The following is a 27169-nucleotide window of genomic DNA, read 5'->3' as shown; positions in this document are numbered from 1 at the left end:
CAGAGACACCATTGAAGGAGTTGGGGGAAGACTGAAGGAGCTGAAGGAGCCTTATATGGCATCAATGGGAAGAGAGGCCCTTGGTCCTGTGAAGGCTTGATGCCCCAGTGTAGAGGAATGCTAGAGCAGTGAGGCAGGAGTTGGTGGGTGGGTAGGGGAGTACCCTCATAGAAGCAGGGTAAGTGGGGATGGGGTAGAGGGTTTGCAGAGAAGAAAAGGGATAATATTTGAAATGTAAATAAATAAAATATCCAATTTTTTAAAAGTGACATAGGACTTAAAGCATAGTCTTCTTATCTATCCTTGTACTTCCTGTAGGTTCCTACTAGTAGGAACAATATTCTAGTACTTCACTTTACATCACCTAGTCCAGTCATCCATCCTGGGGAAATCCCATGTTTCTTTCCTCCATCAGGCTAAAGTCTGTGACTTATTTCCTGCTTACTGCTCTCACAGGCTTAGCAAGCCCTCCCTTTCCAAAGTGCTCTAAGTCACAAGCATGCTGCAAATGCCATTATTCCAATAGATGCTTAGCAAGCCCTCCAGCACACGGAACCAGCAATTATCTAGGGTGCCCGGCAGTCCTAGATCCACTGATGCATAATCTCCTCCCTTCATGTTTTGGATAAAAGGCCTGGACCCTAGCAGAGCTTGTCAGAGAAGCTGAGCACAGTAGTGGCTGTAGTTCTGTAGTGTGCAGATACATTCCTCTGCAATCAGGTTAGAGACACAGCCTGTGGCTTTCAGCCACTGCCCGGAATCTTGCGTTGTTCCATTCTGCCCTTGGTGCTGCTCTTGGTGCTCTCCGCCCCTTTGTACCTCAGGTCTATGTGGAAATTAAAGTAGCTACTTCCCTTGGACAATAAGCTGAGTCTAAGGATATAATAGGAGCTTGGTGACACTTGGTTTAGAGAGTTTGCATGGGGTTAAGCTGCTCACCAGTTCCTCTGACCTGGGTCAAACTGCAACTTTAGACTAACTCTGTGTCTTCCCTAGGGTCAGTCTGAAGATTGGCAGTTCAGAAACAACATCACCATAATGAATAAGGATAAAGGTAAAGATCACCTTCATGAAGGAGCAAACGATTGGAAGGGGGAGATGTCCTACACCTTCCTACTTAAATATCTGCATTTACTTTTGTTACAGAACTAAGTGCAGCAACACCTTGGTTTAGACATATTCAGGATCTTAGTAGTCGTGTGTGGGTCCTTCAAGACAATATTCTTACTGCAGTCCCAAGGAAAGAGCAAACGGTTCCAGGTGAGTAACCCTGGCCTTTTATAGCAGCCCCTCTGGCTAACATTGTAGGTGTGTCCTCGGCCTTTCATTTCACTGAACGTGTTTTAATTGGCCTCATCTGAAGAAGAGCATTGCATGTTTAGAACAGAGAGCAGCCATAGTCTTGGATGGGTCAAGGAAAAGAGAGGTAGGTGACCCTAGGAGGAGTGGAGGGCTAGGTTAATGAAATGGTGGAAGATTTTTTTTTTCTGTGAAGCTTCAAAGAGTTAAAGAGAACAGTCTATGAGATGGATTTTTGAATCCATGAGAAGTCTTCTCTAATGGAAAGAGTTATGCAAATGAGATGTTTGTCTAAGCCAAGTGGTGTGTGATGGGGTGGTAGGAAGGTTAGTTCCAGCCTCTATTTTGTTGTGCTGAATTTGGAGATGATGCTTTGGAAGCATGAACTGAACTCTGCTCTCTGCCTTGCATTCACAGTCACTATCACCTTACTCCCATGCCAATATCTGGACACTCTTGAGAAGAACAAGGGGGATCCCATGTACCTGGGAGTGAAGAAACCTCAAAGTTGTCTGTCCTGCACAAAGAATGGGGAGCAGCCTGTACTACAACTTCGGGTGAGTTTAGAAAAGAAGGAGCTGCTCTCTCCTGGCCAGAGGAAAGGACCCCACCTTTTCACAAAGCACTCACTTAGCAGAAACTCTGATTTTCAAATCTTTTAAAAGGCAATTACCAGATTATCCTTATCCTGATTTAAGGGTGCATAAATTACCAAAGAATAAGGAAAAATGTAGTGGTATTTTGAAACCAGCTTTCCAAAATAACATTTTCTTTTATTTTACAAAAGTTTTGTCAAGGAAGATTTTTAGAGTTACTCTGGGTGTCTGTGTGTACACATGTGTGGGCTTGGGTCTATGTGTGCATGTGTGTGTAAATCAGATTGACACTGAATGTCTGTGTGTACACATGTGTGGGCTTGGGTCTATGTGTGCATGTGTGTGTGCAAATCAGATTGACACTGAATGTCTGTGTGTACACATGTGTGGGCTTGGGTCTATGTGTGCATGTGTGTGTGCAAATCAGATTGACACTGAATGTCTGTGTGTACACATGTGTGGGCTTGGGTCTATGTGTGCATGTGTGTGTGCAAATCAGATTGACACTGAATGTCTGTGTGTACACATGTGTGGGCTTGGGTCTACGTGTGCATGTGTGTGTGCAAATCAGATTGACACTGAATGTCTGTGTGTACACATGTGTGGGCTTGGGTCTATGTGTGCATGTGTGTGTGCAAATCAGATTGACACTGAATGCCTTCCTTCATCTCGCTCCATATCATTTTTAAGATAGGATCTCTCACCAAATCTGGAGCTCACCAGCTAAGCTAGGATCTCTCACCAAATCTGGAGCTCACCAGCTAAGCTAGGATCTCTCACCAAATCTGGAGCTCACCAGCTAAGCTAGGATCTCTCACCAAATCTGGAGCTCACCAGCTAAGCTAGGATCTCTCACCAAATCTGGAGCTCACCAGCTAAGCTAGGATCTCTCACCAAATCTGGAGCTCACCAGCTAAGCTAGGCTGGCCGGCCAAGGTTAAAAAACAAGGATATTTCAATTGTCACAGAGTGGAAGACAAAATTTCTAGACAAAATTTCACTGATAATTTTTTGTGAAAAAATATATAAATCTCTGCAATGGGCATCTTAGTGACTCTCCATTATTAAAAAAAAATATTATAATGATGCAATTTAAACTAGACCTCTGGGCACCATAATGATTGATTATCTTGACCCTTTCGATTAATAGTCATAGACAGATGCTCAGTTTTATGACTAAACAAAAAAATAATGAATTTCTTTTTAAATTTTATAGTCATATTTATGTTTTAAAAAAACTTAATGTACATTTAACCCAGTTTAGTGGCGAGTTCTTTAGCCTTTGCCTTTTCCAGCTTGGCAATGGGAGCCACAGACTTAGGACCCAGGACGTTGCCTCCCCAGTGGTAGCGGATCTCGTCACATCTGTCATTATAATTGGTCCTAATAGCTTCCACCAGCCTAGCCAGAGCTCCCTTGTCTTCCGAGTTCACCTGTGTGAAGGCAACAATGGTTCATGTCTTCCTGTGGACCAGGCACTGCAGCCTGACCTTTCCCTTGATGGTGCAGAATGGCACCCCCATCTTTCGATACAGGACAGGTAGGAAAACCACCAGCCCAATGGGGTCTACATCATGGGCAATGACTATCAGCTGAGCCTTCTTGTTCACCACCAAGGTGGTGACTGTATTGGCCCCTGCTCGGAGGACAGGTGGTCTCTTAGTTTGGACGTCCCCTTTGCCCTAAGCTTTTTTCTCAGCATGGCCTGGTAGGTAGCCTTTGCTTCTTCTCTTGCTTTGCCTGCACTTATGGGCAAACTCACCATGATGATAATGGACTAAGCCACTGGAACTATAAACCAAGCCCAATAAAATTGGAGACAAGAATGTGAGTGAAGAGCAGGAATACTGCTGACGGGGAGGAACCTATAACACATGAAAGGATAGCCCCTGACAGTAAAGATGTCCACAGTGCTAAAGAAATTTTGCAAAGTCAATTGTATTTATGCTATTATGTAAAAATTCATTGAACATCTTTAATCCCAGCAACTGGGAGACAGAAGCAGGCAGATCTCTGAGTTCGAAGCTATTCTGGTCTATAAAGTAGAGGGGGAGGGGAAGGGGAGAGGGGAAGGGGAGAGGGGTAGGGGAGAGGAAGAAACAGCTGGATATGGTGGCACTTGCCTCTGATCTTAGCATTGAGGTTACCCAGAGAAAATTTGTCTCAAAACATTGAAAATGCAAACAAAATTGAAATTTTGTGTCCTAATGTTTCTGCTACACTCTTAACATGTATTTGGAGTATGTGATTCTCTAATAAGAAACAGAAGTCTCGGGGTTGGGGATTTAGCTCAGTGGTAGAGCACTTGCCTAGCAAGCACAAGGCCCTGGGTTCGGTCCCCAGCTCCGGAAAAAAAAGAAAAAAAAAACAAAAAACAAGAAACAGAAGTCTCCAGGCTGCTTTAAAAGGTGGAAACTGATGTTAAAAACAAGTGAAGAGTTCCTGTGATAACATTTCTTCCCGGGATCTCTTTCTCGCCCACCAGGAAGGGAACATACTGGATATGTACCACCAGAAGGAACCTGTAAAAGCCTCTCTCTTCTATCACAAGAAGAGTGGTACAACCTCTACATTCGAGTCTGCAGCCTTCCCTGGTTGGTTCATTGCTGTCTGCTCCAAAGGGAGCTGCCCACTCGTTTTGACCCAAGAACTTGGGAAAACCTTCATCACTGATTTTGAGATGACTGTAGTACATTAAGGTCAGTCTTATAATGGGTGCTGCTTCCCAAGCAGAGCAGAGCCTTCGTTTCCACCATTCTAGCTTTCAAAGCCCTTCCTTCTTACATGAACACTGTTATCCTGATCCATCCTCTAATGGGAGGGGGATTTTCATGTCAACCTACAAGTTAGACTCATGGGGGAAGCAAAAAAGTTCATTTGAGAAAATACCTCCATTATATTAGCTTATCAGCAAGTCTAAATGATCTAAATGCTGCTATTTTCTTGATTAGTGATTGATATAGGAGGGCCCAGATGACTGTAGCTGGTCCTACAACTGGGTGGATGGTCCCAGGGCTATAAGAAGGGCAAGTGGGCAAACCACATAGATAAATCAGTACTCTTCTGTGGTCTCTGGAGTTCTTGCACTGACTTCCCTCAGTGATGAACTGTTACCTGATACCGGGAAGCATAAATTATTAAAACATTTCCTTGCCGAGTTGTTTTTTGGTAAATGTTTCATCATAACAACAAAGAAGCAGACACACATAACCAAAAAAGCAGATTAAGAGGTAATGTGCAGTAAAGCTTAACCCTAGAGTACAAAGAAAGACTCTGTTCCTAGTCTTTTGACTCAAGGTGAATTGGTGTCCTCCCACACATTCATGCAATGATCTAAATGCTTGTGTAGGCTGCTGGGGAAATGGTAGTGGTATACTAGGCTTCTTTGTCGTGGTCATGTAGTTAAATCATAACGGCATTACAAGGAAGAGACCCTAGCTACATACTTCCTGGTGTTATATAAGCTAATATATAAATGGTGACCATCTGTGTTCACACTTCTGGGTTTTAGATTGCTCTGCAGCACTCTCTGAAGATCTCTCGGGTTCTAACAAGCAACCAAACACACCCCCAACAAAATACAAGACTGAAAAGAAAGCTGAGCCCTCCCTGGGCTTTTTTCCCTTGGCAGGTGGATCAGATGCAGAACTTCTTACCATGTTTTCATCCAAAGCATTTACTGACGGTTTTTACAAGAAGAAAACCTTTTTTAATTAAAATCATTTATCTCACTTGCATTATTGAATAAAATAGCCATATTATTTTTGCATTTATAGTTTGTAAAGCAAGCTCACATGCTCTCTGTGTGTGTGTGTGTGTGTGTGTGTATGTGTGTGTGTGTGTGTGTGTGTGTGTGTGTGTGTGTGTGTGTGTTTGTGCATGTGAAGCCCAGAAGTTGATGTCAGGTATCTTCCTTAATTACCCTCTACCTTGTATATTGAGACAGAGTCATTCATTTGGGCTCAGAAATTGCCAACTCAGCTAGTGTAGCTAGCCAGCTTGCTCATGGAGAACTCTATCTCTAGCTTCAGAGGAATGGAATTACAAATGGGACACGTGCTGGTTAAGGTTGTTTTGTTTTGTTTTGTTTTGTTTTGTTTTGTTTTGTTTTTGTCAACTAGGCATGAGCAGGGGTCATTGAGAAGAGGGGAACTTCTGTTGTGGAGCATTTTCTTGATTGATGACTAATGTGGGAGGGTCCAATCCATAATTGGCAAAGCCCTCCCTGTACTGGTAATTTGTATAAGAAAGCAGGCTAAGAAATGAACAAACCACTCAGACTGGCCGCAAATTTGCAATCATCCTGATTTCGTCTCTTGAGTAGCTATAAATATAGCTTTGTACTGCTTTGCTAGAGCATTTTAATACAGTCTTACTGTGTAGCCTCCTTACACCTGGACATCCTTGTGTAGTCTGGTCTGGCCAAAACCTCAAAATCTTGGTGCTTTATTATTCAGAGTGATAAGGTCACAGGCACGAAGAGCCACGTCCAGTTATGTTTGGTCTTTTCAATAATACCTGTTGTCACAATGATCACACATAACCTAGAGGAAGGTGTTTCCAATAAAGTGAATATAAACAGCTAGAAAATAGTTCCGATAATAAAATCATAGATGTGAACCGAACAACTACTCTCAATGTCATTAAGATAAATTTTAACAGGGATGGAGACATTTTTAGTTTCTTTTAAAACATTAGTTCTGAGATGTATATCATATACTGGAAACTCATAAAAATCTAATAAAGCTAAATAAATGATCATGGAGATAACATCCACACTGCCAACATTCTTTTTTTTTTTTTTTTTTTTTGGTTCTTTTTTTTTTTTTGAGCTGGGGACCGAACCAGGGCCTTGCGCTTCCTAGGCAAGCGCTCTATCACTGAGCTAAATCCCCAACCCCAACTGCTAACATTCTTAAAACATACAATACTTAAGTCAAGGTGTTTTTGCTACTAACTCTAATGAAGAAAATCTTAGGGAGCAATTTGAAGTTCAGAAAGGCACACTCTTAATAATTAAGCTAGGAACATTTTATGGTTAGGGGACAAGAACAATGGAAGCACTGGCTGGCGTGACTCTCACTGAGGCTGGACTGTGATGACTAATTTCTTATACCCACTTTTGCTATCAGTCAGCTTTCTGATGTGACTTAATAAGAACTGCTGATGAGTAGAGATGCATTTTGAGGATTTAAAGTAGATATGACTGACTTTTATATAAAAATTTAGATTTTGATTCTATTAAGATTCTTATAAGATTACTTTTAAAGATAGATAGTAAAATAATCCTTTCTTTGTAACCAAAAATTGCCGCCTGCAGTAAGAGGGACTGGCTGAGAAAATTATCTTGCTTGCTTACAGTTTTTAAATCTATAACAACTTGCTTAGCTATGAATGTACATGGGTTCTTGGGAATAATTTGTTTTATTTACCTGTACTATGTAATGTTATTTCTTGTAACAATACTTGGGAACATGCTGTTTTTTCGTACTTATTCACTAGAAGAAAACTAAAATGTAAACACATTGTAATTTTATACTGCTTGAAAGACTTTGCTGGGATATATAAGCCATAGGAGAAAGAATAAAGTTGTTTGAACACTGTTCCTTCCAGAAAGAAAGAAAAGAAGAAAGAAAGAAAGAAAGAAAGAAAGAAAGAAAGAAAGAAAGAAAGAAAGAAAGGAAGGAAGGAAGGAAGGAAGGTAGGAAAAGGAAAGAAGGAAGGAAGGTAGGAAAAGGAAGGAAGGAAGGAAGGAAATGAACAAGCCAGCAAGCATTCCTCCAACAGTCTCTGCCTCAGTTTCTGCCTCCAGGTTTTGACCTGCTTGATTCTGGCCTTGACTTCTGTGGTATCTGAATGAGAATGCCTTCATATATTGGCAAACTTAGTCCCTAATTGGTGAACTATTTGGAAGGATTGGGATGTGTGGCCTTATTGAAGGAAGTGTATTGCTTTGAGATTTCAAACGTCTATACCATGTCCAATATTGCTCTTTCTTTCTGCTGCCTGAGGATCAGGATATAAAGCTCTCAGCAATTGCTCCAGGGCCATGCGTGTCTGCTCCCCACCATGAAAACAATATACTAACCCTATAAAACTGTAAAAAAAAGGACCCAGTTAAATGCTTTTCTTTGTAAATGTCAACTTAGAAATGGTGTCTCTTCACAGTAATAAAATGATAACCAGGGCAGTATCCCTCAGAAGTGGGCTGTGACTAGAATGTGTAAACCTAATAAATCTTTTCCTCTCCAAATCACTTTTGGCTATAATCTTTATAAAAGCAATAGAAAGCAAACTAACACAACTGCCCAGCCCTTACATGGGTACCAGGAATTTGCACTCTGGTTTTCATACTTGTGCAGCAACTACATTATCCTTCATTCCAACTCCTCGGCCCCAAGTCTCTTAGCTTTTAGAACTAGCAAGATTTCTAAAGAAGCTAGTATCTTCCAAAACCAGATCCTTCAAAGAGCAAATATGAGATGACTAAGAAACAGGATTTCATTCATAAAAATCGCATTCTATATTTTGTATTCTATGTATGCACTGCATAACGGACTTCAAATCTCCTGCCCTGCCCTGGTATGTGTTTCTTTGAACTCATCAACCATAAACTGACTTCATTCTCTTGTATGGAGAGGATATTCATTTTTGAATGATTATCTTTTCCTATATCCTTTTAAAATTAAAATTTCTTTAAATGTTCTTGTCCAAAGGAATGACAGGGGCAAAAAAGGGAGCAAAGACTGAAGGAAGGGCCATCCGGGGACCGCCTCACCTAGGGATCTATCCAGTCTGCAGACACCAAACCCCACTGTTGCTGTTGCCAAGAGGAGCTTGATGCCAGCAACCTGGTGTAGCTGTTCCCTAGGAGTCTCTGCCAGCCCCTAACCAATGCAGATGCAGATGCTTGGAGCCAACCATCAGACTAAGCTCTGGCACCCAGGTGGGCAGCTGGCAGAAGGACTGAAGGAGCAGAGGGGGATTACAATCCCATAAAAATAATGTTGGCTGGCTGGACCACAGTTGCTCCCAGGGACTAGACCACAAACCAAAGAGTGTACAAGAGGGATCCATGGCTCCAGCTACATATGTGGCAGAGAATGGCTTTGTCTGACATCAATGGGAGGGGAGGCCCTTGGACCTGTGGAGGTTTGATGCACCAGCATAGGGGGATGCTGGAGCAGTGGGGCAGTAGTGAGTGGGTGGGTGAGCACCCTCATACAAGCAAAGGGAGAGGTCAATGTGGGATGGGGGGTTGTGGATGAGTAACATGGAAGAGGGATATTATTTGAGATATAAACAAATGGAATGACTAATAAAATTTTTAAAAGAGAAAAACAGAAATTTTAGTAATTCTTTGAGAATTTCCTGCAGTGTGTTTTGATTGTATTTACTCCATCCCCAAATTTCTCCCAGATCACCCCTCTTTCCCTACCTCCCAACTTTATGTCCTCTTTTTTTTTATGGTGGAAAAAAGTATATATTTAGAATTAACCATCTGGATTCACTTTAGATGATCCCAATCTTGTTGGCAACATCTAGAGCGTCATCATCAGGAGTCAAGTGAACATACACTGCCTTCTTCTCTCTGTCAGGCCACATCAATGTCATAGAGCTTCTTAATGGCCTGTTTTGATCTGGTGCTTGTTGGCCTTTCATCCACAATGAACACAAGCATGTTATTGTCCTCTATTTTCTGCATGGCCGACTCGGTGGTCAGTGGAAATTTGTTGATAGCATAGGAGTCAAGCTTGTTTCTTCTGGGTGCACTCTTTCGAGGATGTTTTGGCTGCCTCCGGAGCCGCAGGGTCTTGGGCCGCCAGAAAGTGGATGACGTTCAAACCTTCTTTCTGTGGCTGTGGACACCTTTCAGCACTGCCTTCTGAGCTTTCGAAGCCCTTGCTTTGGCTTCAGCTTTGAGAGGGGCCAGAGTTTCCTTCTTTGCTTTCGGCGCCATCTTGGCGAAAAGGGTTCCTCTTTTTTTTTATTAATCATTTTATTTGTTTCCATTTCAAATGATATCCCCCTTCCCAGTTACCCACACACACACAAGCCTCCCCATCCAACCCCCCTCCATCCTCTCCTTTGTCTTTTTCATCCACTCCCACCTCACCCCTCTAGGATTCCCGTATGCTGGGGCATCAAGCCTCCCTCCCCTTCCATTGATGTCAAATAAGGGCATCCTCTGCTACATATGTATCTAAAGTCCTGGGTCCCTCCATGTATACTCTTTGGTTGTTGGTTTAGTCCCTGGAAGCTCTGGGTGGTCCAGGTAGTTGATATTTTACTCCTTATGGGGTTGCAAATCCCCTTCAGTTCCTTCAGCTCTTCCACCTGCTCTTCTATTGGCGTCTCTGGGCCCAGTCCGATGGATGGCTGTAAGTAAGTTCATCTGTATTGGTCAGGTACTGGTAGAACCTCTCAGGGAACCGCCATACGAGGCTCCTGTCAACAAGCACTTGTTGGCATCAGCAAGAGTGTGGAAGTTTGGTGTCTGTAGATCACTAAGTGGGGCAGTCTCTGGATGGCCTTTCTTTCTGTCTCTGTTCCAATTTTTTCCGTCTTTCCTTTGGACAGGAACATTTCTGGGTTAAAAATTTTAAGATGTGTGGGTGGCCCCATCTCTCAACTGGGGATCATATGTATCTACTGAAGGTGTTTTCTACAGATTCTCTCTTCCCTTTGTTCAGTATTTTGGATAGAGTCATAGCCATTGGCTCCTGGGAGCATCTGGCTTCCCTGGAGTCTGGAACTTTCTAGTGGCTACCCCCAGTTCCCAATCCCCAACTGCTACAAGTTTTTATTCAATTTTCTGAATCTCTGTACTTCTCTCCTGTCCCTACCAATATCTGTTCCTGCCTCCTCCCTTTTCCCACCCCCTCCTCTCTCTCTCTCCCAGGTCCCTCCCTACTTCCCTCTACCTCCTGGGGTTATTTCATTCCCCATTCTATGTAGAACTGAAGCATCTACACTTTAGCTTTCCTTTTTCAGAAGCTGCATATGGTTTGTGAGTTGTATCATGGGTATTCTGAGCGTTTGGGGCTAAAATCCACTTATCAGTGAGTACATACCATGTGTGTTCTTTTGTATCTGGATTACCTCACTAAGGATGATATTTTCTAGTTCCATCCATTTGCCTGTGAATTTCATGAAGTCATTATCTTTAATAGCTGAGTAATACTCCATTGTGTAAATGTACCACAATTTCTGTATCCATTCCTCTGTTGAGGGATATCTGGGTTCTTTCAAGCTTTTGGCTATTATAAATAAGACTGCTATAAACATAGTGGAGCATGTGTCCTTGTTATATATTGGAGCATCTTTTGGACATATGCCTAGTAGTGGTATAGCTGGGACTTCAGGAAGAGAACTATTTCCAATTTTCTGAGGAACCACCAGATTGATTTCCAAAGTGGTTTTACTGGCTTGCAGTGCCACCAATAATGGAGGAGTGTTCTTCTTTCTCCACAACCTTGCCAGCATCTGCTGTCACCTGAGTTTTTAATCTTAGACATTATATGATTGGTGTGAGGTGGAATCTCAGGGTCATTTTGATTTGCATTTCCCTGACGACTAAGGATGTTGAACATTTCTTTAAGTATTTCTCAGCTATTCAAGACTCCTTACTTGAGAAGTCTTTGTTTGGCTCTGTACCCCATTTTTAATAGTGTTATTTGGTTCTCCGGAGTCTAACTTCTTGAACTCCTTATATATTTTGGATATTAGCCCTCTATTAGAGGTAGGAGGTAAAGAATTTTTTTTCCAATCTGTGGGTTAACATTTTGTCCTATTGACAGTGTCCATGGCCTTACAAAAGGGTTCAATTTTATGAGGTACCATTTGTCAATTGTGGTCTTAAAGCATGAGCCATTGGTGCTCTGTTCAGAAAATTTTCCCTTGTGCCGATATGTTCAAGGTTCTTTCCCACTTTCTCTTCAATTAGATTCACTGTATCTGATTTTATGTGGAGGTCTTTGATCCACTTAGACTTGAGATTTGTACAAGGAGATAAGAATGGAGTCATTTGCACTCTTCTACAAGTCGACTGCTAGTTGAACCAGCACCATTTGTTGAAACTGCTGTCTTTTTTCCACTGGATGGTTTTGATTTTTCAGTCAAAGATCAAGTGACCATAGGTGTGTGAGTTTATTTCTGGACCTTCAATTCTATTCCATTGATCTACATACCAGACCCAGTACCATGTGTGTGTGTGTGTGTGTTTTTTTATCACTATTGTTCTTTAATACAGCTTGAGTTAAGGGATGGTGATTCCCCCAAAAGTTCTTTTATTGTTGAGAATGGTTTTTGCTATCCTGGGTTTGTTATTCCAGATGAACTTGTTTATCAGCTGTAGGAGTTCTTTGGTGGAATTTTTTTGGAGTCATTTATGTATACTATCATATCATCCACAAATAGTGATTTCTTGACTTCCTCCTTTCCAATTTGTATCCTTTTGATCTCCTTTTGTTGCCTAATTGCTCTGATAAGAACTTTGAGGACTATGTTGAATAGATATGGGAAGAGTGGACAGCCTTGTCTTGTCTCTGATTTTAGTGGTATTACTTCAAGCTTCTCTCCATTTAGTTTGATGTTGGCTATTTGTTTGCTGTATATTGTTTTAATTATGTTTAGATATGGACCTTGAATTCTTGATCTCTCCAAAACTTTTAAGATGAAAGGGTATTGAATTTTGTCAGAGGTTTTTCAACATCTAATGAGATGATCATGTGTTTTTTCTTTGAGTTTATTTATATGGTGGATTACATTAATGGATTTCTGTGGTTGAACCATCCCTGCATCCCGGGGATGAAGCCTACTTGATTATGATGTATGATCGTTTTGATGTGTTCTTGGATTTGGTTTGCTGAATCTTATTGAATCTTTTTTCACATCAATATTCATAACAGAAATTGGTCTGATGATGTTCTCTTTCTGTGTTGGTCCTTGTGTGGTTGAAGTATGAGCATAATTGTGGCTTTGTAGAAGGAATTGGATAGTGTTCCTTCTGTTTCTATTTTGCAAAATAGTTTGAAAAGTATTGGTATTAGGTCCTCTTTGAAGATCTGATAGAATTCTGCACTAAACTATCTGGCCCTGGGCCTTTTTTTTTTAGATTCTAATGACAATGACGGCTTCTATTTCCTTAGGGGTTATGTGACTTTTAGATAGTATATCTGATCCTGATGTAACTTTGGTACCTGATCTCTGTCTAGAAAATTGTCCATTTCATCCAGATTTCCCAGTTTTGTTGCATATAGGGTTTTGTTGTAGGATCTGATGATTTTTTTGGATTTACTCGGTTTCTGTTGTTATGCCTCCCTTTTCATTTCTGAATTTGTTAATTTGGACAATGTCCCTGTACCCTCTGGTTAGCCTGGCTAAGGGTTTATCTATCTTGTTGATTTTCTCAAAGAACCAGCTCCTGATTTTGTTGATTCTTTGTATAGTTCTCTTTGTTTCTACTTGGTTGGTTTCAGTCCTGAGTTTGATTATTTCTTGCCTTCTATTCCTCTTGTGTGGATTTGCTTCTTTTTGTTCCAGAGCTTTCAGATGTGCTGTTAAGCTGTCTATGTATGCTTTCTCTAATTTCTCTATGAGGCACTCAGAGCTAGCACTGCTTTCATTGTTTCCAATATGTTTGGGAATGTTGTGCCTTCATTTTCATTAAATTCTAAAAAGTTTTTAATTTCTTTCTTTATTTCTTCCCTAACCAAATTATCACTGAGTAAAGAGTTGTTAAGCTGTTATATGTATATGAGCTTCATGTTGGTTTTGTCGTTATTGAAGACCAGCCTTAGTCTGTGGTGACATGATAGGATGCATAAGATTATTTCAAACTTTTTGAATCTGTTGAGGCTTGTTTTGTGACCAATTATATGGTCAGTTTGGGAGAGGGAACCATGAGGGACTAAGAAAGTATATTCGTTTGTTTTAGGGTGAAATGTTCTGTAGTTATCTGTTAAATCCATTTGGTTCATAGCATCTGTTAGTTTCATTGTATCTCTGTTTAGTTTATCTCTGTTTCCATGATCTGTCCATTGAGAGTGGGGTGTTGAATTCTCCCACAATTATTGTATGAGGTTCAATCTGTGCTTTGAGCTTTAATAATGTTTCTTTTACAAATGTAGATGCCTTTGCATTTGGGAATATAGATATTCAGAATTGAGAGTTCATCTTGGTGGATTTTTTTCCCTATGAAGTGGCCTTCCCCACCTTTTTTGATAACTTTTGGTTGAAAGTCTATTTTATTGGATACTAGAATTGCTACTTCAGCTTGTTTCATGGGACCATTTGCTTGGAAAACTTCTTTTCAGTCTTTTACTTTGAGGTTGTGTCTGTCTTTGCCACTGAAATGCAATGCCAGTATGCAGCAAAATGCTGAACCCATTTTACATATCCAATCTATGCCTTTTTATTGGAGAATTGAGTCCACTGATGTTGAGAGATTTTAAGGACCTATGATTGTTGCTTCCTGTTATTTTTGTTGTTAGAGGTGGAATTATGTTTTTATGGCTATCTCCTTTTGGGTTTGTTGTGAGAAGATTAATTTCCTGCTTTTTCATGGGTGTAGTTTCCCTCCTTATGTTGGAGTTTTCCTACTTTTATCCTCTGAGGGCTGCATTAATGGAAAGATATTATTTAAATTCGGGTTTGTCATGGAATATTTTGTTTTCTCCATCTATGATAATTGAGTGTTTGGCTGGCTACAGTAGCCTGAGCTGACATTTTTGTTCTCTTAGGATCTGTATTACACCTGCCCCAAATCTTCTGACTTTTAGAGTCTCTGTTGAGAAATCTAGTATAATTCTGATAGGTCTGCCTTTATATGTTACATGACCTTTTTCCATTACAGCTTTTAATAGTCTTGCTTTGTTTGTGCATTTAGTGTTTTGATTATTATATGATGGGAGGAATTTCTTTTCTGGTCCAATCTGTAAGGTGTTCTATAGGCTTCTTGTATGTTTGTGGGCAGCTCTTTCTTTAGTTGAGGGAAGTTTTCTTCTATAATTTTGTTGAAGATGTTTACTGCCCCTTTGAGTTGAGCATCTTCACTTTCTTCTATACCTATTATTCTTAGGTTTGGTCGTTTCACTGTATCATGGAGTTCTTGAATATTTTGAGTTAGGAACTTTTTGCTTTTTTGTGTGTGTGTTTTCTTTGACCATTGTGTTAAAATCTTCTATCTCTTGAATTCTATTGGTGATGATTGCATCTATGACTCCTGATCTCTTTCTAGGTTTTCCATCTCCAGTGTTGTCTCCTTTTGTGCTTTCTTTAATGTTTCTATTTTCATTTTTATATCCTGGATGATTTTTGTTCAATTCCTTCACCTGTTTGATTGTGCTTTCCAGTATTTCTTTAAGATATTTTTGTTTCCTCTTTAAGGGCTTCTACGTGTTTACCTGTTTTCTCCTGTTTTTCTTTAATGGAGTTATTTATGTCCTTTTTTTGTCTCATCTTTATCAATTTGGGTATTTCTTATTTACATTTTGATTGTTATTCCCTTTTCCTGTTCCTGGGCCAACATCCCTGTAACCTCTCCCCCTCCCCTTCTCTATGGGTGTTCCCCTCCTCATCTTCCCCCCATTACCACCCTCCCTCCAACAATCACGTTCACTCAGGGTTTAGTCTTGGCAGAACAAAGGGCTTCCCCTTCCACTGGTGCTCTTACTTGGCTATTGATTGCTTCCTATGAGGTTGGAGCCCAAGGTCAGTCCATGTATAGTCTTTGGGAAGTGGCTTAGTCCCTGGAAGGTATGGTTGGTTGGCATTGTTGTTCATATGGGGTCTCGAGCCCCTTCAGCTCTTCCAGTCCTTTCTCTGATTCATTCAACAGGGGTTTCATTCTCAGTTCAGTAGTTTAATGATGGCATTCGTGTATGTATTTGCTGTATTCTGGCTGTGTCTCTCAGGAGAGATCTACATACGGATCCTGTCGGCCTGCACTTCTTGGCTTCATCCATCTTGTCTAATTGGGTGGCTGTATATGTATGGGCCACATGTGTGGCAGGCTCTGAATGGGTGTTCCTTCTGCTTCTGTTCTAAACTTTGTCTCCCTATTCCCTCCAAAGGGTATTTTTGTTCCCCTTTTAAAGAAGGAGTGAAGCATTCCCATTTTGGTCATCCTTCTTGGGTTTCAGGTGTTCTATGCATCTAGGGTAATTTAAGCATTTGGGCTAATAGCCACTTATCAATGAGTGCATACCATGTGTGTTTTTCTGTGATTGGGTTACCTCACTCAGGATGGTATTTTCCACGTCCATCCATTTGCCTAGGAATTTCATAAAGTCATTGTTTTTGATAGCTGAGTAATATTGCATTGTGTAGCTGTACCATATTTTCTGTATCCATTCCTCCGTTGAAGGGCATCTGGGTTCTTACCAGTTTCTGGCTATTATAAAAAAGGTTATTGTGAACATAGTGGAGCATGTGTCATTGTTATATGTTGGAGCATCTTTTGCGTATATGCCCAAGAGAGGTTTAGCTGGGTCCTCAGGTAGTTCAATGTCTAATTTTCTGAGCAACCTCCAGACTGATTTCAGAATGGTTGTACCAGTCTTCAATCCCACCAACAATGGAGGAGTGTTCCTCTTTCTCCATATCCTCACCAGCATTTGCTGTCTCCTGAGTTTTTGATGTTAGGCATTCTGATGGTGTGAGGTGAAATCTCAGGGTTGTTTTGATTTGCATTTCCCTTATGACTAAAGATGCTGAACATTTCTTTAGGTGTTTCTCAGCCACTCGTCATTCCTCAGCTGTGAATTAACTGTTTAGCTCTCAACCCCATTTTTTTTGGAGCTGAGGACCAAAACCAGGGCCTTGAGCTTGCTAGTCAAGCGCTCTACCACTGAGCTAAATCCCCAACCCCTGAACCCCATTTTTAATAGGGTTATTTGTCTCCCTGCAGTCTAGCTTCTTGAGTCCTTTGTATATTTTGGATATAAGCCCTCTATCTGTTGTAGGATTGGTAAAAATCTTTTCCCAATCTGTTGGTTGTCGTTTTGTCCTCACAACAATGTCCTTTGCCTTACAGAAGCTTTGCAGTTTTATGAGATCCCATTTGTCGATTCTTGATCTTAGAGCATAAGCCATTGGTGTTTTGTTCAGGAAATTTTTTCCAGTGCCCATGTGTTCCAGATGCTTCCCTAGTTTTTCTTCTATTAGTTTGAGTGTATCTGGTTTGATGTGGAGGTCCTTGATCCACTTGGACTTAAGCTTTGTACAGGGTGATAAGCATGTTTCAATCTGCATTCTTCTACATGCTGACCTCCAGTTGAACCAGCACCATTTGCTGAAAATGCTATCTTTTTTCCATTGGATGATTTTAGCTCCTTTGTCAAAAATCAAGTGAACATAGGTGTGTGGGTTCATTTCTGGGTCTTCAATTCTATTCCACTGGTCTATCTGTCTGTCTCTGTACCAATACCATGCAGTTTTTATCACTATTGCTCTGTAATACTGCTTGAGTTAAGCAATAGGGATTCCCCCAGAAGTCCTTTTATTGTTGAGGATAGTTTTAGCTATTCTGGGTTTTTTATTATTCCAGATGAATTTGCGAATTGTTCTGCTAACTCTATCAATAATTGAATTGGTATTTTGATGGGGATTGCCTTGAATCTGTAGATTGCTTTTGGTAAATGGCCATTTTTACTATATTAATCCTGCCAATCCATGAGCATGGGAGATCTTTCCATCTTCTGAGATCTTCTTCAATTTCCTTCTTCAGAGGCTTGAAGTTCTTATCATACAGATCTTTCACTTGCTTTGTTTAAGTCACACCAAGGTATTTTATATTATTTGGGACTATTATGAAGGATGTCATTCCCTAATTTATTTCTCAGCTAGTTTCTCTTTTGTGTAGAGGAAGGCTACTGATTTATTTGAGTTAATTTTATACCCATCCACTTTGCTGAAAGTGTTTATCAGGTTTAGTTGTTCTCTAGTGGAACTTTTGGGATCACTTAAATATACTATCATATCATCTGCAAATAGTGATATTTTGACTTCTTCTTTTCTGATCTGTATCCCCTTGATCTCCTTTTGTTGTCTGATTGCTCTGGCTAGAACTTCAAGAACTATATTGAATAAGTAGGGAGAGAGTGGGCAGCCTTGCCTAGGCCCTATTTTAGTGGGATTGCTTCAAGTTTCTCTCCATTTAGTTTAAAGCTAGCTACTGGTTTGCGGTGCATGGCCTTTACTATGTTTAGGTATGGGCCTTGAATTCCTATTCTTTCCAGGACTTTTATCATGAAGGGGTGTTGAATTTTGTCAAATATTTTCTCAGCATCTAATGAAATGGTCAGGTGGTTTTGTTCTTTCAGATTGTTTATATAGTGGACTACGTTGATGGTTTTCCATATATTAAACCATCCCTGCATGCCTGGGATGAAGCCTACTTGATCATGGTGGATGATTGTTTTGATGTGTTCTTGGATTTGGTTTGTAAGAATTGTATTGAGTATTTTTGCATCGATATTCATAAGGGAAATTGTTCTCAAGTTCTCTTTCTTTGTTGGGTCTTTGTGTGGTTTAGGTATAAGAGTAATTGTGGCTTCATAGAAGGAATTCGGTAGCGCTCCATCTGTTTCAATTTTGTGGAATAGTTTGGATAGTATTGGTATGAGGTCTACTATGAAGGTCTGATAGAATTCTGCACTGATCCCATCTGGACCTGGGCTCTTTTTGGTTGGGAGACCTTTAATGACTATTTCTATTTCTTTAAGAGTTATGGGGTTGTATAAATGGTTTATCTGTTCCTGATTTAACTTCGGTACCTGATATCTATCTAGGAAATTGTCCATTTCCAGCAGATTTTCAAGTTTTGTTGAATATAGGCTTTTGTAGTAGGAGCTGATGATTTTTTTTAATTTCCTCAGATTCTGTTGTTATATCTCCCTTTTCATTTCTTATTTTGGTAATTTGGACACACTCTCTGTGCCTCTCTGGTTAGAGTCTGGCTAAGGGTTTAGCTATCTTGTTGATTTTCTCAAAGAACCAGCTTTTGGTTCTGTTGATTCTTTGTATAGTCCTTTTTGTTTCTACTTGGTTGATTTCAGCTTGAGTTTGATTATTTCCTGCCTTCTACTCCTCCTGGGTGTATTTGCTTCTTTTAGTTCTAGAGCTTTTAGGGGTGCTGTCATGCTGCTGATACATGCTCTCTCCTGTTTCTTTCTGCAGGCACTCAGAGCTATGAGTTTTCCTCTTAGCACAGCTTTCATTGTGTCCCATAAGTTTGGGTATGTTGTACCTTCATTTTCATTAAATTCTAAGAAGTCCTTAATTTCTTTCTTTATTTCTTCCTTGACCAGGTTATCATTGAGTAGAGCATTGTTCAACTTCCATGTATATGTGGGCGTTCTTCCCTTACTGTTATTGAAGACCAGCTTTAGCTCGTGGTGGTCTGATAGGACACATGGGATTATTTCTAACTTTCTGTATCTGTTGAAGCCTGTTTTATGACCGATTATGTAGTCAATTTTGGAGAAAGTACTATGAGGTGGTGAGAAGAAGATACATGCTTTTGTTTTAGGATAGAATCTTCTATAAATATCTGTTAAGTCTATTTGGTTCATGAGTTCTCTTAGTCTGTCTATGTCTCTGTTTAATTTCTGTTTCCATGATCTGTTCATTGATGAGAGTGGGGTGTTGAAATCTCCTACTATTATTGTGTGAGGTGCAATGTCTGCTTTGAGCTTTAGTAAGGTTTTTTTTATGTCTGTAGATGCCCTTGTATTTGGATTTTTGTATTTAGATATTTAGGATTGCGAGTTCATCTTGGTGGATTTTTCCTTTGATGAATATGAAGTGTCCTTTCTTATCTTTTTTGATGACTTTTGTTTGAAAATCGATTTTATTCGATATTAGAATGGCTACTCCAGCTTGCTTCTTCAGACCATTTGCTTGGAAAATTGTTTTCCAGCCTTTCACTCTGAGGTAGTGTCTGTCTTTGTCTCTGAGGTATGTTTCCTGTAGGCAGCAGAAGGCAGAGTCCTCATTGCATATCCAGTTTGTTAATCTATGTCTTTTTTTTTGGAGAGACCATTGATGCTGAGATATATTAAGGAATACTGATTATTGCTTTCTGGTATATTCATATTTGAATGTGAGGTTATGTTTGTGTGCTATTCTTCTCTTTGTTTTGTTGCCAAGATGATTAGTTTCTTGCTTCTTCTAGGGTATAGCTTGCCTCCTTATGTTGGGCTTTACCATTTATTATCCTTTGTAGTGCTGGATTTGTAGAAAGATATTGTGTAAATTTGTTTTTGTCATGGAATATCTTGGTTTCTCCATCTATGTTAATTGAGAGTTTTGCAGGATACAGTAACCTGGGCTGGCATTTGTGTTCTCTTAGGGTCTGTATGACATCTGTCCAGGATCTTCTGGCTTTCATAATCTGTGATGAGAAGTCTGGTGTGATTCTGATAGGTCTGCCTTTATATGTTACTTGACCTTTTTCCCTTCCTGCTTTTAATATTCTTTCTTTATTTTGTGCATTTGGTGTTTTGACTATTATGTGACTGGAGGAGTTTCTTTTCTGGTCCAATCTATTTGGAGTTCTGTAGGCTTCTTGTATGTTTATGTGCATCTGTGTCTTAGGGTAGGGAAGTTTTCTTGTATGATTTTGTTGAAGATATTTACTGGTCCTTTGAGCTGGGAGTCTTCACTCTCTTCTATACCTGTTATCCTTAGGTTTGATCTTCTCATTGAGTCCTGGATTTCCTGTATGTTTTGGGCCAGTAGCTTTTTCCGTTTTGCATTATCTTTGACAGTTGTGTGGATGATTTCTATGGAATCTTCTGCTCCTGAGATTCTTTCTTCTATCTCTTGTATTCTGTTGGTGATTCTTGTATCTATGGCTCCTTGTTTCTTCCTTTGGTTTTCTATATTTAGGGTTGTCTCCCTTTGTGCTTTCTTTATTGCTTCTATTTCCATTTTTAATTCCTTCACCTGTTTGACTGTGTTTTCCTGGATCTTTCAGGGATTTTTGTGATTCCTCTCTATAGGCTTCTACTTGTTTATTTATGTTTTCCTGCATTTCTCTAAGGGAGTTCTTCATGTCTTTCTTGAGGTCCTCCAGCATCATGATCAAATATGATTTTAAATCTAGATCTTGCTTTTCTGGTGTGTTTGGATATTCGATGTTTGCTTTGGTGGGAGAATTGGGCTCCGATGATGCCATGTAGTCTTGGTTTCTGTTGCTTGGGTTCCTGCATTTGCCTCTCGCCATCAGGTTGTTTCTGGTGTTACCTTGTTCTGCTATTTCTGACAGTGGCTAGACTGCCCTATAGGCCTGTGTGTCAGGAGTGCTGTAGACCTGTTTTCCTGTTTTCTTTCAGCCAGTTATGGGAACAGAGTGTTCTGCTTTTGGGCATGTAGTCTTTCCTGTCTACTGGTCTTCAGCTGTTCCTGTGGGCGTGTTTCCTGAGTCAACCAGGCAGGTCACTTGGAGCATAAAAGTTGGTCTTACCTCTGGTCCTGGGGCTGAAGTTGCTCCTGGGGGGCTGCTTTTGAGCTCTCTGTGAGGGCAGCAATCAAAAGGGCCTGCCCTGCCCTTTTCCAGGGCCCCAGTGCACCGGGGTCCCAGATGGCGTTAGGTGTTTTCCTCTGGAGTCAGAACTGTGGGCAGAGTGTAGTCTCTTCTGGCTTCCCATGTGTGTCTTCCCCCCTGAAGGCTTAGTTCTTCTGGCTTCCCATGTGTGTCTTCCCCTCTAAAGGCTTAGCTCTCTCTCTTCCATGGGATTTGGGTTCAGGGAGCTGTTGACTGGGTCCCTTTAGATCCGGGTGGTTTCTGGACTGCTGTGGACCTGCAGCTTGAATGCCCCTATCTTCCTGTTTCCAGAGGCCTTATACAGTTTCCTCTTGGGCCAGGGATGTGGGCAGGGATGGGCAGTATTGGTGGTCTCTCCTGCTCTACAGTCTCAGCAGTACCCACCTGTCCAAGAGGTGAGCTCTCTCCTATTTATGTCCTTCTTTAAATCCTCTATCATCTTCACGAGATGGAATTTTAGATCTGAATCTTGCTTTTCAGGTGTGTTAGGATATACAGGGCTTTCTGTGGTGGTGCAACTGGGTTCTGATGTTGCCAAGTAGCACTAGTTTCTGTTGCTTATGCTCTTGTGCTTGCCTTTTGCCTTCTGGCTATCTCTAATGCTAACTAGCCTTGCTGTCTTTGACTGGAGCCTGTCTCTTTGTGAGCCTCTGAACCTGTGATTCTGGTTGCATCAGATGTCCTTGGGGTCCAGCTATCTCTGTGATTCTATGATCCTGTAGTCCTGTGATCCTGTGATCCTGTTATCCTGTGATCCTGTGATGCTGTGATGCTGTGATCCTGTGATCCTGTGGCCCTGTGGCCCTGTGGTCCTGTGGTCCTGAGATCCTAGGTGTGTCAGAGCTCCTAGGAGTCAAGCTGCCTCTGGGTCTGGGCAGAGTGGCTAGAGAGACAGAGTTCAATCCCAGGTGCAGGTGTAATCCAGAATGAACATGTGCAAGGGTTCCTTCGTCCCCTGAATCTTTTTTTTCTTTTTATTCTATTTGTCTTTAAACATTGAGTTCAGTTTTTACTGCCCTATAGGATGTAGACACATTCAAGATTTTCTTTTATTATATGCACACACACAGAGAGAGAGAGAGAGAGAGAGAGAGAGAGAGAGAGAGAGAGAGAGAGAGAGAAATAGTTCTTTGCAATGTAGTGATTGATAAAATAACCCATTCAGTCCTTCTAGAAATGTCAGGGAGTCAAAGTCTACCTTTGCCTTCAGTGAAAAGTCCTATCATGTTCTTTCAACCACTTTTTGTGCTATAAAACTTCAAGAGGTAAACGTTCTTTAACCTAAAATTTATGTCAAATTCTTCTGAAGACACATAAAGTTAGCTGCCAGAAGAACTAGGTGTTACCATCTTCAACCACAGTGACAACTTAGCACTACAGAAGCTGAATGCAAAGCCCTGTTTACACATTTCTGCTAAGCAGCTCTTTTTTATGTTTCCTAAGACTGTATTTTGATGTCTTAAAAATTATCTGAATTTTTTCTTGGTGAACTTTTTAAACAATTGAAATAACAATGACCTCAGTTTTTGAAAATTACAATTAAGGATATTACCATGTGACCTAACAAGCCAGGCTGAGGCCAAGGGCCAAGTGTCATTCAGGGATGGCTATCAGGTTGTCCCCAAGGGAAAAAAAGAAGTTTGGGGTTCATATGCCACTTTTAGTTGTGTAGGAGTATGACAGAGGAGCATTAAGGAAAAAGGACTGTCTTGGGTGAAGGGGACAGCAGTAAGCATTTTATAAGGGCTCTGCAAGGTATGTTCAAAGTTCTGCTGAGACAAGGGTTCAATGGGCCTGAAAAGTGTAGAGCTTTCAGTTTTCTTTTCCCTGAAGAGTGTGGATCCCACACAGGCCATCCACCTAAGTGTTTTTGTTGACTCTATCTTGGGCCAAAGATCTGGACCAGTCTAACAAGTATGATCTCATTCATTAGTCAGGATTTTTCTACGACTGCTTGCCTACCTCAATTGTCTCTTTAAATCAAGTCTTCATGTTTAAAAATATTATGAAAGTAACATATTCGTTTCTTTCATAAAATGTTTATCACTAAATATAGACTATATATAGCACACAGGTTTTAGATGGAGAGAGATTTCCCCAAAACCTTTCACTTTGGAGGCACCTCTATTTTACATCCAAATTCCTACAACCACAAATCATTAAGATTTCCTATAAAAATGATGGACTGGCTGGTCCAACCAATTTGGTTTTGTATTGATATTGATATTTAAAATGTTAAGATACAACAAACTTATAGGCACCATAGTTAATCTGGTAGAGCTAATCTACATTTCACATCACTGATCCTGATAAGCATCTGTCTTATGGATGTAGTTAGATGGCCCACAGTTCAGGAACTAATCATTCTTAGCAAATATAAAAACACTAATTAAACTCAAATCTCACCTGATATATGCCAGTAATGAAAGGTTGTGTGAAACCCTGTAGCTTTTTGTCTTCCTAGGAGTAGCATTGAATCCAGTAACTCTTGTTAGAGATAAACCAAAGATTTTCAGTTGACTCTTTTTATCCAAATTAGGCCAAGACCAATCAGTCTCTATAGAAAATAATATTTGTGATGTTTTTTAAAAATCAGAGAGAAGTCTGCCTGCCTTATGAGCACAGCCCTCGTATCAATGGAACTAATAAAGGATTAGTATAATGTAGAGGTTTTGTTTATGTCGTCTGGTTCTCAATGGAAAGTAGGTAGACAGCAGCCAGGTTATGCAAAGTGTTTCTCATAATACCACACAATATGTTTGAGAGTAAAAGGGATAGTGTCCATTATTATGAAGGACTTGTGTGCAGATAACAATTCCATTGTTTTCTGTGATACCAAAGGTTAGGAGCAGGATGGTGCATTTTACTTTGAGTAGGGCAAATCACATTGGTTTTTACTAGCATATTTAATATCTGAGACAATCAACTACAAAGAGGAAAAGTTTGCTTAAGTTTACACTTCTGGAGGTCTTGATTCATTTTACTGAGTATCATATTCAACAGATATTTGTTAAAGATATAACAGACACTATGGTGGGGACTGGGGATATAGTGGTTAAATAAGCAGACATCCCAGTGACCAATTCCTTTATAAAGTAATGGGGAAAGTAAGGAGAGTCAAACCAGACAAATACAGACAACCTGTGTAAAGAAAGTCTGCAGATAACAAAATACTAGAGGTAGAAAAAGAGAATTTCAGGTATGGTGGTTAGAAGATGAAAGGAGGCAGCACAATATAAACAAACAGTCAAGGTACAGGAATGTGAAGAGGCTATAGAAAATGTGGCACCTTTGAGGAATTGAAATATTGGCATAACTGTTAGAGGAAGATCCTCAGAGTGGGGAGGTTGTGCCTAATTCTCTAGGTGAGCCTTTGAAGTGCATGTAAATGGAAAGACTAGGGGAGTCTAAATGTTGGTAGCCATATACAAGATGGATTTAATGGGTATCGTTGTGGACCATTCAGCAGATGACCCACAATCATTTAAATATTTACTTGTTATTTAGTGGTGATTGGCAGAGATTCTGCACAGAGATGGGTGGAATGAGATGTAGTTTAGAGTTAATCTTTGAAAATGAACATTATGGAATGTTGGGTTTTAGGACAGGGAGGAATTGGTGATGATTGGTTTCTGCCTTGAGAAATGGAGAAGAAAACTGGGTGTGGGGATAGACAGGCTGGGGAGCATTCAAGGCTCTGCTTACCACACATCTATTTATAAACTATGAGCCAGCACAACTCAGTACAGTTCCAGTCTGCAATTTAGTAGAGAGTTCTGGGCCAAAAATCATTCGTTAGCTTATACCTAGAATTTAAATTCATGGGAACACAACAAAATATTGTGAAAGAAGGAGGAATCCAGTAACTTCAGAGAAGCTTCAGTCTTTAGAGGTCCCATGAAGAGGGGTCAGCAAGCAGGATTAAGAGCAGACACCCAGTAAGGTCTGGTAAGCCAGGACTTAGTACAGAATATCTGGCCCATGAGTGAAAGATGTGAGGGGAGTGGAGCTGTATCTGAGGCTGTCTGAGGGGAAATGCCAGTGTTGTCTGCATTACAAAACAGACAAAGGTGTTGCCAGTGATGCTCAGAAATGTTTGAATGGAAAACTAGACATGGAGGTCAAACTAGGGTATGCTGAATATTGAGTGCTTATTAGTAAATTATGAGCAAATTACAATAACAAATAACCTTTTATACTGAGCCGACAATACTCATAATCTAAATTGTGAGCAATATTTGGCAAGGAAAAAAATACCTTGAAGGTATTTAATGGAAAAAAGCCATATATAAGACAGAGAGCACTCTTGGAAATAAGGACTGTCCCTACTCCAGTTCACTCTTCTAAAGAAAGTCTTGCTTCTATATGTAGGGAGCCGTATTGGATTTGGGCCTGGCTGCTTTGTGACTGTGGCTCAAAGTGGCTACGTGACTCTTGGCTGCATGGCCACAGATGTTCAACCTTGAAATGACTGTCATAAGTCATGAGAGTGTTTGGACAAAAGCCTCTCCCATGAATTTACGGCACAGGAAGATAACATTCACAGGATGTTTCAGTCTGAGCAAACACCAGACTTCTCCAGCGTCTCCATCGCATGACCTCTCGCTGCTGAAATGCCCTCCTCCCTCCATCCTTTGTGTTTCACTAAGGACACTCCCCCTACCTGAAAACCTTAAAACCTGTAACGTTCACCCCAATGAACGAGACCTTGACAACAGAACTTTTGCTTGGTCTCCTTCTTCTCTTCACCCCCATTGATACACAGGTAGAAGGCCTCTTCGGGACCCTGAATAACTGGACCCGCTGGACAGGTCATCTATATGCAAGGTGTGCAGTTATGAAAACAGGTCTTCAGGGGGATATTTATTTGTTGTAATACTCATGAAATAGCTTACCTGTTTATCTCTGAAGGAATAGCTAGGCAGCTGGCAGGGCAATGAGTCTTTTGGAAACTCAGCAGCAGCTGTAGAGAATGAACTAAAGCTATTCATACCAGGGTGGACATCTATTCAAACATATGACTGAGTGGGAAAGTACATGCACATTGTACCAACCAGGGAAATGCATGAGTCAGTAAACACACACACACACACACACACACACACACACACACACACACACACACACACACACACAATAACTATTCCCCAGCAATCCAGCAATGGAGGAGTGTTCGTCTTTCTCTACATCCTCGCCAACATGTGCTGATCTTAGCCATTCTGACTGGTGTAAGGTGGAATCTCAGGGTCATTTTGATTTACATTTCTCTGATCACTAAGGACTTTGAACATTTCTTTAGGTGCTTCTCAGCCATTCAAGATTCCTCTATTGTAATTTCTCGGTTTAGTTCTACACCCTGTTTTTTGATTGGGTTGTTTTGTTTTTTGGGAGGTTAGCTTCTTGAGTTCTTTATATATTTCAGATATTATCCCTCTATCAGATGTAGCATTAGTGAAGATTTTTTTCCCAATCTGTAGGATGTTGATTTGTCTTATTATGTCCTCTGCCTTATAGAAGCTTTCCAGTTTCATGAGGTCCCATTTATCAATTCTTGATCTTAGCATGTGAGTCATTGGAATTCTGTTTAGGAAATTTCTGCCTGTGCCAATGAGGTTTTTTATTTATTTATTTCATATATGTGGGTACACTGTCACTGTCTTCAGACACACTAGAACAGGGCATCATATCTCATTACAGATGGTTGTGAGCTACCATGTGGTTT

At 40.5% G+C, this 27169-nt stretch overlaps 2 protein-coding genes across 2 annotated transcripts; one reads left to right on the top strand and one right to left on the bottom strand.

The window, feature by feature from the left end:
- Positions 1–601: 601 nt before the first annotated feature.
- On the top strand, positions 602–5631 carry Il36a (interleukin 36 alpha). The gene is made up of 6 exons (XM_032901886.1): positions 602–720; positions 997–1054; positions 1147–1260; positions 1717–1856; positions 4381–4594; positions 5407–5631. The coding sequence occupies exons 2-5, from the start codon at positions 1039–1041 to the stop codon at positions 4591–4593; spliced, it is 483 nt and encodes a 160-aa protein (XP_032757777.1). The 5' UTR covers positions 602–720; positions 997–1038; the 3' UTR covers position 4594; positions 5407–5631.
- Positions 5632–9489: 3858 nt separating this feature from the next.
- Positions 9490–9855, bottom strand: LOC116900031 (60S ribosomal protein L23a-like). The gene is made up of 2 exons (XM_032901828.1): positions 9742–9855; positions 9490–9708 (listed from the first exon to the last, which is right to left on the bottom strand). Exons 1-2 carry the CDS (start codon positions 9853–9855, stop codon positions 9490–9492), a joined length of 333 nt encoding a protein of 110 aa, XP_032757719.1.
- Positions 9856–27169: the final 17314 nt, after the last annotated feature.

This window comes from Rattus rattus, chromosome 5 (assembly GCF_011064425.1).
Source record: "Rattus rattus isolate New Zealand chromosome 5, Rrattus_CSIRO_v1, whole genome shotgun sequence".
In the NCBI taxonomy this organism is placed as follows: Eukaryota; Metazoa; Chordata; class Mammalia; order Rodentia; family Muridae; genus Rattus; species Rattus rattus.
Note: the sequence above shows the minus strand (reverse complement) of the source record. Positions and strands in the feature narration are given on the sequence as shown.

Coding starts and splice junctions, on each gene's coding strand:
- Il36a (XM_032901886.1), top strand. Junction 1,261..1,716: donor GAAAGAGCAAACGGTTCCAG/GTGAGTAACCCT, acceptor TTGCATTCACAG/TCACTATCACCTTACTCCCA. Junction 1,857..4,380: donor AGCCTGTACTACAACTTCGG/GTGAGTTTAGAA, acceptor CTCGCCCACCAG/GAAGGGAACATACTGGATAT.
- LOC116900031 (XM_032901828.1), bottom strand. CDS start 9,855: ATGGCGCCGAAAGCAAAGAAGGAAACTCTGGCCCCTCTCAAAGCTGAA. Junction 9,709..9,741: donor TCCACAGCCACAGAAAGAAG/GTTTGAACGTCA, acceptor TGGCGGCCCAAG/ACCCTGCGGCTCCGGAGGCA.